This window comes from Thermobia domestica, chromosome 1 (assembly GCF_964235325.1).
Source record: "Thermobia domestica chromosome 1, izTheDome1.hap1.1, whole genome shotgun sequence".
NCBI classification, from domain to species: domain Eukaryota; kingdom Metazoa; phylum Arthropoda; class Insecta; order Zygentoma; family Lepismatidae; genus Thermobia; species Thermobia domestica.
The window spans coordinates 129,201,216-129,213,490 of NC_137454.1; the positions used below are offsets into that span (position 1 = coordinate 129,201,216).

Genomic DNA, 12,275 nt, shown 5'->3' on the forward strand with positions numbered 1-12,275 from the left:
CATGTGTATCAATTCGGAAGAAAATTCTTACAAAAGAAAACGAAGTTTAAGAAAATGCACGTCGACAAATTTTCCATCACAGGACAGAAAGAGTGAAAAAGCTCTCACGAATTAATCATAAATCAAGTATTATACTCTTAACTTTCAGAATTTCTCACGGTGACAAATCTCTGTAATATGAAATCAGTTTAGCATAGAAACTGAACTAGCCACTGAAGAAGAGGCGAGCATTATGCCTTGAAACTGCTTGTAAATTAATCTTTTTGGGGTAAGTTTTTATGTCTTGTCTATTTGAATATTTTAATATACGACAGTTGTTATAAAAGCTCTTACCTATGAACGGAGCAGCAGGGAGTTTATGGATGGTGTTGCGATAGATGCAATAGTATTAGCAAGAACTTCTAAATAGTTTGTAGTTTAAGAAGAAAGCAGCATGCAATCTACGTAGGTAGAAGAATAAGTTGGTAATCTTCATCATCCTCCAGTAGAAGACAGCACTGAAGTGTCAAAATTATTGAGGTAAAAGTTCAATGCAATAGAAGGTCAGCATAAAATTTGAAAAAGAAATATGTTGTAAATAATTTTAAACAAGGAAATAAAGGGGTAATGACTAATAGAATATTTCAGCTAGATTTGTTGCTTGTGTAATGTGTTTGTTTCTGTGTCGTCAGACTGATTAAAGGTAGTTGTAACTTTGATCCATCTTATCTCAGGTTCGTTTTAATTTTACATCAATAAGTAAAGATTCTTCTCTCTTATAATGTACACTTAGATATTACTGTGTTGTATATGTAAGTTTTTAATATTTTGGTTTCATAAATTTATTTATTTAATTTTAGTATTTATTTATTTATTTAATTAATTTTTAATTTATTTATTTAATTTAATAAATAATTATTAAATTTATTATTTATTTATTCCCAACATTTAATCCAAATGTTGGGAATTTCTGTACGATTTATATACAATAGTAGTGCTTTCAAACTTGGAAGCATCTTACACATATAACTCATTTCCTTCTGACCTTATCCTCTCATATAAAAGTGATATTTATGTTTTTGTTCTGTGTTTTCGTAGATATGAAAAAATCAAGGAACTGATGAATGTCTTGGAACAAAGAAAAAATGAAGCTATTGAATTTACCTTCAAACAAGTGTCCAAATTTTTCTCTGAAGTATTTAAAACACTTGTGCCACGAGGTCGTGGTCAGTTAGTGGTTAGAATGGAGTCAGATACAGAATCTTCTCAGGATGTAAGTCACAAGCAGATATAGTTCCTTAGTAAATTGCTTGTGTCCTAATGCATACATATATATCATAATATTATTGTGCAAGAATTATATAGAGAGACCACAAATGGATTCACAGTTTCATTTTGACGACAGAAATTAACTCACATTTTTTTCAATCTACATTATTATTAGTGTTTAACGAAGAAGAGTTTGTCAAAAGGTGAGACAATCGATCAATCGATGGATCTCATCGAGCTGAACAAAATTATATGCGTAAGTCTAAAACTCCATCCTTAGTTTTCCAGAAAATGGAGAAAAACGAATTCTTTGTAAACTTAAAAAAAAAAAAAAAAAGATGAACGAGGCTTATGAAGCTGATACTAAAATATTTCCTAATTTAGTTTATTATCGATAGTTGCTTGCGTAGTATAGTTAATGAGATATAGCCTAAAGTGATTATTAACTCTTAACTTTTAATTTATATTTTACTAAAATATAGTCCAAATACATCAGTCAATAAATCATGTCGAGCTAAACAACATTATATCCTCTAGGGTAAATTCTCATTCAGTTTTCGAAAAAGAGACACCGGAGTCTAGTGGTTAAAGAGCGTTGGAATCACGTCCGCGTGGCCCTGTTCGATTCTCGACCGGTGCTTCCCAATTTTCGGCGTCCATCCAGCGTCGTGAGGCAAACTGGGAAATCACATGAAAACGACGTGATGGCCACTAAGTCTGGAAAGTTCCTGATGCGCCTGTTAGGGACAGGGCGTCGCAGCGCGCTGACCACGTGCTCCCCACTAGGCTGGAGGTAGTCCATCCAATCACTAGCGGATGGCGCTGGGGCAGGCTTAGACTCACAAATGGGTCGTTACGCCAACTAGTTTGGGTAGTTTTCGAGAAAACGAAAAAAAAAAAAGAATTTTTGTGCCCTAAAATAATATATCGTTCGTTGCCAACAGTAATTGTCAGTTTTTGTTTTGTGACAGAAATTGTTACTTACTTCTGCACTGTATATGTAGCAAAATACAAGTTGCAAGCAACTTTTGTCTTGTAAGGAAATGCTTTATTTGCTTAGCATTTCGTTAAAGTTAAAAATTAAAATGATTAAAATTAGATTTGTCTAACCTCTTTATTATTCTAGGATCAATAATAATTGTGAATTTGTGTGTGTTGTTGTAAATCTATTAAAGAGACAACAAGAGGAAACAAATGAGAAGTCTCAATTTTTCTTTATTCGGAACGATAGTGAGATAATCACATATTGAATCATATTTAAATATAATTTGCGTAATAACATTTTATACAGATTCAGAGAGCAAGATTACTGTTGAAAATGTATTAAGATCTTTACAAATCTAATTTAAGTTCTTAGTTAAAATAAATAGCTTGATAAACTATAATTTATTTAGAGTGTTGTGTTAATGAAAAATTGTATTCCAAAACCAAAAGTGTTATATTCACTTTGTCTTTTCGATGGTAAGAAAAGTAAATTCGTTTAAGATTCATCTAGAGATTATTATTTACTAGTTTCTTCAGTAAAGAATGCCGTAGGATACTTTTGTAAACGTAATGGAATATAGACTGTTTATAAGGTGGAAGTATATCAATATCAACAACTTAATTATTGCGAGAGCGTGGGAAATGAATTGTGTTAGGTGAAAGATATATTTGGTATTCCATTTGTGTACCTGTATATAGTGCTACATGCTAAGAATGATTTAAATTATCTTGTGTCCAAATTTTATATATTTACAACAGAATGAGGAAATATATATTCTCCATACGCATAAAAATTAAACTATCATAAATATTTGTATTATAAGGAAATGCTGCAAAGAAATCAGTGCTAAAACTGATATTAAGTATTAGTTGTATTAGTCTTTCATACTTGAGTTAAATCACTGTTTTTCAGTAGATATACTCTATTACCATACTTCCTATATACATTAATTACTTCTCTTAATTTTCTGATATCGTATAATTTCATTCGATTGTATTTGATTAAGAGTCTGTATAGAACAAAGTATTAATATTAACAAAAAAAAAAAAAAAGGTTTCGACGGATTCTTGCCTCGATGCTATATATAAAAAAAATCATATTGATGACAATGATATAAAGTCTTAGTTTTGTATATAGTATTGTAATATGTTGTTCGAATTTACCGTTTAGACATAAAAACATTTTTGTTATCTTCAGGAAAGTGAGGCCTTCGCAATTGATAGATTCACGGGCATTGGAATTCGTGTGTCTTTTGTCGGTGAATCAGCTGAAATGCAAGAGTTAAACCAACTGTCAGGAGGCGAGAAGTCGCTAGTGGCTCTAGCGTTAATCTTTGCAATTCAGAAGTGTGATCCAGCTCCATTTTACCTTTTTGATGAAGTTGATCAGGTAAGCCAATACTCCTTCTGTACGTTTAGCATTGCAGTAAGCTTGAGGCAAAGATACAAGGGAACAATCAAAACTATTTGTTATCTAGGATTCCTACTGGTCAGGGAAATCAAGGAAGCGTAGGGAAAAAGACTGGAAATCAGGGAGTCAGGGAAATTTTATAAAATATATTTTTCTAACATTAATTGTACACTAATTCCAGCTTAGCTAACCATTATAATACCTATTTGGTGTTTATTGCTATTTTTTTATTGTTGTACGTATGAGCAATTGATTACTATTTGTTTCTATAGAATAAATGTTCTCATATATAAATATTCACCATTATTTATTCCTTATTTATATGTCAACGTCATCCGATACCTGTCATGAAAGTTAGGAAGAAATCAAGGAAACAGATTTCCCCAGATCAGTAGGAACCCTGTTATCAGCTCCCGGCGCAAGCATACGGGACCTTACAGTTTCACTCCGTATATGGCCGTGTATGGTACTTTATTTCTCAATAGCTACTGACTGGGTCTGAACCAAATTTGGAGGGCAAGTAGCCCATGATCTTGGGAGCTAAAATCGCCATATTTGGTGGCTGGGGTTGGTCAGAGACAAGATTGGCTCGCCCTGTATGTGGTACTTTATTTCTCGGTAACTACCGACGGGATCTCAACAAAATTTGATTGGCAAGTAGCACATAGTCTAGGGAATAAAGCTCGCTATATTTAGTGGCCAACCTCGGCCAGAGACAAGATTGGCTCGCCCTGTATGTGGTACTTTATTTCTCGGTAACTACCGACGGGATCTCAACAAAATTTGATTGGCAAGTAGCTCATAGTCTAGGGAATAAAGCTCGCTATATTTAGTGGCCAACCTCGGCCAGAGACAAGCTCGGCTCGGCAACAGGCTGTTAGCTTTCCATGCTGGGAGCTTCTGAGTTCGGTTCACCTCGGGTTGTGTGTATATATATTTGCCTGTTTATATCAAGAGTAACAACTCAAAATTCCTAACTTTACAGGAGAGGAATTTGAAAGTTTTGGAAGCACATGGGTGAAATTTTTACCAAAGATAGACATCAATATCTCGTTGATGCCAGCAGTTTGGTTGACGAAAATATTTAAGTCACAAAATGACTTTTCAGTTTATCCCACTGAAAGTATTATTGATGTATTCTGGTAAACATCGATCTAGAAAAGCGGAAATAATGGCTGTGGGTACTACACATGACCTTTAAAGGCTTGAGGCCGGCCATACTTTTTCGTGATCTGTAATGGCAGTAGTAGGTTTAGTTTTGTGACCTTTGTAGTAGTACTAGACTACTACATCAAATAATTGTACTTTTACTGTTCATTTGTTTGGTTCAAGAACGAAAGTAAAATCTTCACGAAAATATATTCACTTGTGCTTATGTTTGTCAATTTCTCTCATCCTATATTTCAGACGATAGTTTTCCTTCATTAGACGTAAGAGTGGTTAGTAGAAAGGACACGGAATTTAAAAAGGATAAAAATAAGGGAGTGATACGTACCCATAATAGTAGTTATGGAAAACTGTATACGCAAATCTTCCACTCCAGTAACCTGACATTATAATATGACCCGATGAAAATAGCATTTAAACCGATCTGTGAACACTACTGGCAGTTAACACTTTTTGTACCTTTTCTTCATCGACAAACTTATAATTTGATCTTACTTTCTTTTTCTTTTATTAAGCTGTCCCAAATCCAGATTTTTTTAAAAAAAATATTTCTTAATTTGTTTCTAAGTCCTTTTTCTATAGTTTGAAAAATTCTCTCATCATTAATCGTATGTAAATGTTTTGATAAGTGTTACACACACAATTTTTAAAATCTCTTAAATGTTCCTTTAACCTCACTCTAGTATTTATTTCTGCATTGCCGATGTATAAATTATCGCATGAAGAACTATGAGATCGTAAACACCACTACCTTGCAATAGATCGGGTCGATGAAATAGCTTTTGTATCTCCTTTAATGATATTTGTGGATTATCTAAAATACGTGGGATGTTCATTAAAAATTTTCCCTGACTCAGTAGTTAATGCAGAATACTGAAATTTTACATGTGTATTGATATATAAGTATAGGTTATCTCGGAGGATCGCTGCACAACCATTCTCCAAGTAACTAAAGATATCAAGATAAGTGTAAGGTCTCTGGAAAAAATGAATAGATACAAGAACTTATAAATTGTTCTAAAAAGGGACATATCAAGGATAATAATTACAATAAGTCAATGTAATGAACCGCGTATTAACGACAACGATTTTTAAAAGTACAACTAATACAAGTAAAATTGCGATGTTTAATTAATGGTGTTTCAACACCGGGACCTTCAGATGATTCGAAGCATAGTATAGATTATCTACACCTAATTTTGGACTTACGAAACTGACAGCAACACGAAGTATAAAGAAACTAAGGAATAAAATAACACTTTTAGCAGCATGGATGCCTCAAGGCAATCACCGGAAATAAGCACAAATTTTCATGTAGAAGATTTGCCGATTAGAATCACCTGCCGTACTGAATTGTATGAAAACACAAGTCAAGAATCGTTGAACAAATTGAGGATCGACTCTAACAAGTGGAAAGATCACAGAAACACTTTCTCAATAACAAGCTTCAAAGTCTTTTTGTTCATAAAATCAAATGTTAATTACTACGTACGGAGCAGTCCCAAGAAAGTGTGTTAGCGAGTTAGGCAATATTAAAATATTGTGCATGAAAACACAGCATCCGTAAAAGGAATGTTAGAAGGATTGAATCAGCGTATGAATAACAACCAATATAAAAGTGCAGAGCTTTTTTTTTTTTTAAAAAAAAAAAAAAGTACAAACCCTTAAGAAAGGGTGGATTTTAGTGAAACAATCCAAACTCCCACAACATAGAATGAGACTAACTGATGGTGACAGCTAGAGAATTCGCTAACCTCTGTAAGTGAAGATGTATTTAATACTGAAGCCAGAATAAGTCATTGCATTGAGAATACCACTGCATCAACATATTTTCAACTAAATGAGATCGTTTCCATCACCAGAAACGAGAGGAAAGTATCCGAAGGAAGGAAAAGAACGGAAGATTTCACAAGTAACAATTACTGACTAAATATAGTGGTCGAGAGGATGATATTTCCGCGAGCCAATGTAGTTTCTTGGAAAAATTCGAAGATAATTGTGAGTTAGTTGGCACACATAATTCCAATTATTTGAAAGTTCTGCCGCATACCCTTGTGCCTCCCTATTCAGCATGGTTCAGGTATATGAAAAGTTTGTTACATAATTATGATTATGCGCTCTTTTGGAGTACATTGTAAAGATATCATATTGGCAAACCAGATGCATAGATCTAAAATCGCAAGTACGATCTCAAAATTGATAAAATAATACTGAATTTTTAGTATATGCAAAAAATGATTTGAAATTACTTGATACTTGTCACCCAGATTCACAAATCGTAGCATCTGTTCGTGTCCTATTACAATATTACAATAAATATTGCTTTACTCGCAATGTGCCAGTTTCAGTCATTTGTTATTACTCTTTATTTCGGTCATTTATTATTTCTCTTTATGAAAATAACTTGTTTATGTTAAAACAATGAAAACTGAATTGCATATGATAATCCTGTGACGAAAGGACAAAATAATTTTCATGTGCGAGATAGTGTAGGAACAATTTCAAGGTTAAAAATAATATTGAGTCAGGATGTAACTGTAATCGTAATAATTGTTAAAATACCAATAAGAATAATTTTGAATTTAGAAGTAATATGGGACAGAATAGAAACAGTAATAAATATTCTAATGCTAGAAACAATACGTCAAATAGATTTACTAATTCTTACACGAATACTAGTAATTTCTTTCGTTATATGATAGTCGAACAGACCATGATCGAAAAAGTTCAAAAGGTGTTTCGTGATGTGGTGAAATATTCCGCGCCCATACTCACAGGAAGCTATTGTGGATAGGATTGTTCTAACAAAGTAACCTATGAAGAATCTATTGAATTAAAAGTCAATTAATGAACCAGATGTTTTTTTTTTTTCTCCTGGATGTAACCATTCTCATTATTTTCGCTGCAGCAAACGAGCTCAAATCCCCATACCACAAGGGAATTGAAATTTTATTATGTACAGTTCACATCGTCGTTGACCGATTTATATTGCACTACCGACCATATGGGCATCAAGGCTGAGCCAATACCAACTTTATTTTAATACGAGAATTATTTAGACGCATTTAGTTGTTTTTGAAACATGACGTTTCATAATCCATGTATTTTTCGATTATCTGTGTATAGGTTTGTGTCTAATAGATGACTAAGTAGTGAGCTGTTTAATTGTAGAACTTACTTTCTCTTCATATTGCTTTTTAGGCCCTGGATGCTCAACATAGAAAAGCTATATCAGAGATGATTCGCGATCTGTCGAAGAATGCACAGTTCATCACGACAACTTTTCGTCCAGAGCTATTGCAACATGCGAACAAATTCTACGGTGTCAAATACCGTAATAAAGTTAGTATCGTTTCATATCTATTAGATACATTCAAATATACATATTACTTATAATATGTTACTTATATAGGAAATTTGAAAAAAATAAACAAATTTCACAGTTAAATAACATTTCTGTATGTCTGTATTTAAACTCCAGCATCTACAGATATACTTCTACGAAATAGTTTTTGAATAGAATAAACGTTGGTTGGATTTGTTCATACAATTACGCAATCTTCCATGATATGTAGATTTCAGAGCTAGATAAGAGAACCAAATCGATTCATAAAATATGATCATAATACCATTTACGAGAGCTTATTGAAAAAAAAAAAAAACTTCTTTGATAGTTCGTTGATTTACTAGTCAATATAGAGTATGTATAATATTGTGGCAAATCCTAAAGAAATACTGATAATTCATATTGATTTATTAAATCCAGGCTAGCATACTTTTTATGAATATGGCAAAAGGCAACATTCTATGCAATTTAGGACGCACAATATCAAATTCAATCGAGTGAATAAAAAAGTTCATGTACGGCTTGCTTGTGGTTGAGAAGGGATCTCCTAGGTTCCATCGGGATTCGTGGTTCAAGACAGTTGAGAAAAATCATTTTAGGAGAGAGGTATAATTGGCTCAGAAGGTTGAAGTTTGAATTTCATTCGTTATACCACACGTAAGTTCGAGACCATTAGGAAAGTTGCGGCTAGTAATTTCCTTCAATCCGAACAAGCCTGTGTTTCTTTGGTTTTGCTAGCAGAAGTGGACACTTGGAAACAATACTAAATCTGTGCTTTTACATTTACCTACATCCTGAAAACACTTGAAAAACTTGAGACTCACAACCAGACTATAATCTGGTTTACGTAGCCTGATAGGAAAAAGAAGTTTTTTCCCCCAACAAGTGAATGTTGGTGTTCCGTCTTCCACCATCAGCCCCCGCACACGGAGGCATAGAGTGTATCTAAATATGTCTAAATAATAAATTACAACTTTCATAGTAACACTCGTATTCTAAAACAATTAACACATTCATTCATTGTTTATTCATCCATGTCGTACATTATTGGTCAGAGACCAGTACATAGGACTTGTCAAATAATAAGACATTTCAATATAATTGATATTACATTATTTTACAAACTATCACCCAAGTATTCATTAATATGATGATATATTTTGTTACACAAAAAATTAAATAGTTCATTTTTGAAATTTCGTATGTTTTTGATATCCTTCAAATAACTTGGGAGCTTATTAAACAACTTAGCGGGCATAGGAAGAACACTTCTTTTGGTGCACGCATAGTTTTGGTATGCTGTGAATATGTTATTCTTTTGTCGTGTGTTGTATGAATGTACATCGTCAACATGAAGAAAACTACTTTCATTTCTCTTTGATACTTTTGTATATGTACAGACAAGGCACAGTTAAAATTTTATTTGACTGAAAGACCCTTTTGCATGATGACCTTGGTGATAGATTAAAAATAGATCTTATTGCCTTTTTCTGTAGACGAAAAGTAGTAACACTGGAATAGGAGGCTCCCCAGAAAATTATTCCGTAATTTAACAAGGATTGAAACTTACCATAGTACAATAACAGCAAAGTTTCTTTTGACACTGAACCACGTAGTCTATAAATGACAAAACAGATACGGCTTAATTTGCTGTTTAGCTCAGTAATATGTGCATTCCATGTAAGCCTATTGCTTATTGTTACACCTAAAAATTTAGTGGATTTTGAATAGTCTACATCAGTTGAATTTATCACAATGGGAGGTACTGTTCGAGGTGTACATGAGTAATGAAAATTTAGTGCTTTTGTTTTCTTTGCATTTATCAGCAGTTGATTCTGAGATGTCCATTTTATCAAACGCTCCACAGTTTGTTTTAATTTACTTTCTAGTTCAACTGTATTGTCCGCTGTTACAAGGACATTTACATCGTCAGCATATAGTACAATATGTTGGGGATACATATATTGAACAAGATCATTTATGTAAAATAAAAAAAGAATTGGCCCAAGAATTGAGCCTTGAGGAACACCAGCAGAGATAGTAGCAGTTTTGGATGAAAATGTGACTTGCTTATTGTTAATTATTTTTTGTATTTTTACTACTTGTTTTCTGTTTGTCAGGTACGAGTGAAACCATTCATGTAGTACACCCCTAATACCATATTTCTGGAGTTTTGCCAGTAGAAGAGAATGTTGAACACTGTCGAATGCCTTGGAGAAATCAACAAATAAACCTACTGCATATTTTCCCTTATCAAGTACTGTAGAAACCTCTTTAATAAAGTTAAACAACGCTGTATCAATTGATTTGTTTTTTTGGAAACCATGTTGAGAAGACGAGATTAGGTTATGGCAGGATATAAAATTTCTCAAGCGCGATAACATTAGTGATTCAAAAATCTTCGAGAAAACAGACAAAATAGAAACAGGCCTATAGTTTTGAACAGCATAAGTATTTCCTTTTTTGTGCAAAGGTATAACTTTTGCAGTCTTCAATCTGTCGGGGAAAACGCCTGATTCAAATGATACATTTACAAGAAAGCATAGTTGTTTCACTATTAAATGCCCACTCTTTTTTATAATTAGGGATGGGACTTCATCTATACCTGCAGAACGGGTACTAGAAAGTCTTTTGATATAGTCCAACAATTCTTCTTCAGTTACCGGAGTTACATACATACTACGTTTGTTGCATGGAATATTTGGCTCTACAGCGAGATCCGACTTTCCAGGTGGTAAATTCGTATTAAGAAAATACTGATTAAAGACTTCAGTAATGGCAGCAGGATCAGCGAAAGGATTATTTCTATAATTAAATTGTGATATTTCGCGCATTGGAACAGTCTTTGATGAATTGTTTATTACGTTCCACGCACCTTTCATTTTGTTTTTATATCCGTGTATTATAGTGTCATTGTGGATTCTTTTGGCTGTTCGAATAACATTCTGATATATTCTTTTGTATGTTTTTATATGGGAAATAACTTTAGCTGGTAAATTAACACAGGTTTTCTTAAGTTTATGATCATATATAAGCTTTTGCTTTGAAATTTTTATTCCTTGCGTGACCCACTTTTTCATGTTATTAAGATCTTTCCGTAACTGTAATGGAAATGCTATGTTAAAATTATGTAAGAAAACATCAACAAAATAATTGAATTTGTCATTAGCACTAGGTAAGTCGTACAAGGGATTCCAAGATTCACGAGATAATAGAAAACAAAAATAATTTATATTTTCCGTTGAAAATAATCTGGTTGTTCTCGTTATCGGTTTCGGACTTCCCTTCACCAGTTTCTCGGTAGGTATCCTACAATAAATGGCTTCATGATCAGAAAATCCAAGTTCAGTAACTTCAAACAAATATTTAAGATTACTTTTTGGAATAATAATTTGGTCGATAGCTGTCTTTTCTTGACGAGTAGGTACGTTAATAATAGTTTGTAGTTCATATAAATTTAACATATCTTGAAACTTAGATTTATCAGTTGAATTCTTTAACCAATCTATGTTTATACCCCCACAGATAACTACACTACTAAATTTTCTACGTACGTTCGCTAGAAGTTTCTCAAAATTTTTAAAGAAAATTCCTAAATCACCAGAAGGGGTCCTATAGATACACACAATACAAATATTTAATTCTTGAAGTTTTGATGCGACTACCTCACAATGCATTTCGATGCAAAAATTCCGAACGTCAATCTCAGTTGCATGTATATAAGAGCGAGCAAAAATTGCGACACCACCTCGACTTTTTATTGTACGAGAGTAGTGAGTAATAATATTAAAACCATTTAAACTAACCATATTAACGATATTTGCATCTAACCAGTGCTCACATATACAAAGAAGCTGTACATTTGAGAAGTCGCTTTCCAACAATACCTCCAGAAGATCAATTTTGTTCCCTAAACCTTGCACATTATGGAAAAAAAAAGGTGTAAAAAGTCAGTATTTCCTACCATAAAAAATCATTGGATAACATCTTACGCATTCTCTTCCGTCGTTCTATCTTTTGAGCATTTTCAGTTATGTTATTACAATCTTCTGCTTTATAGATCGAACTACTTGGCATTTGTATTAAGCTAATCCTATCAATACGATCTACTCCTACACT

At 33.1% G+C, this 12,275-nt stretch overlaps 1 protein-coding gene across 6 annotated transcripts in view; it reads left to right on the top strand.

Annotated features, from left to right (window-relative positions):
- Window positions 1–12,275, top strand: part of LOC145689187 (structural maintenance of chromosomes protein 3-like) — a 137,671-nt gene that overhangs the window by 117,604 nt on the left and 7,792 nt on the right. For all 6 annotated transcript variants that reach the window (XM_081763327.1, XM_081763332.1, XM_081763322.1 and 3 more), the window contains 3 exons: window positions 1,078–1,252; window positions 3,431–3,622; window positions 8,012–8,152. In XM_081763327.1, coding sequence (XP_081619453.1) covers window positions 1,078–1,252; window positions 3,431–3,622; window positions 8,012–8,152 — 508 coding nt within the window. The remainder of the gene's footprint in view (window positions 1–1,077; window positions 1,253–3,430; window positions 3,623–8,011; window positions 8,153–12,275) is intronic.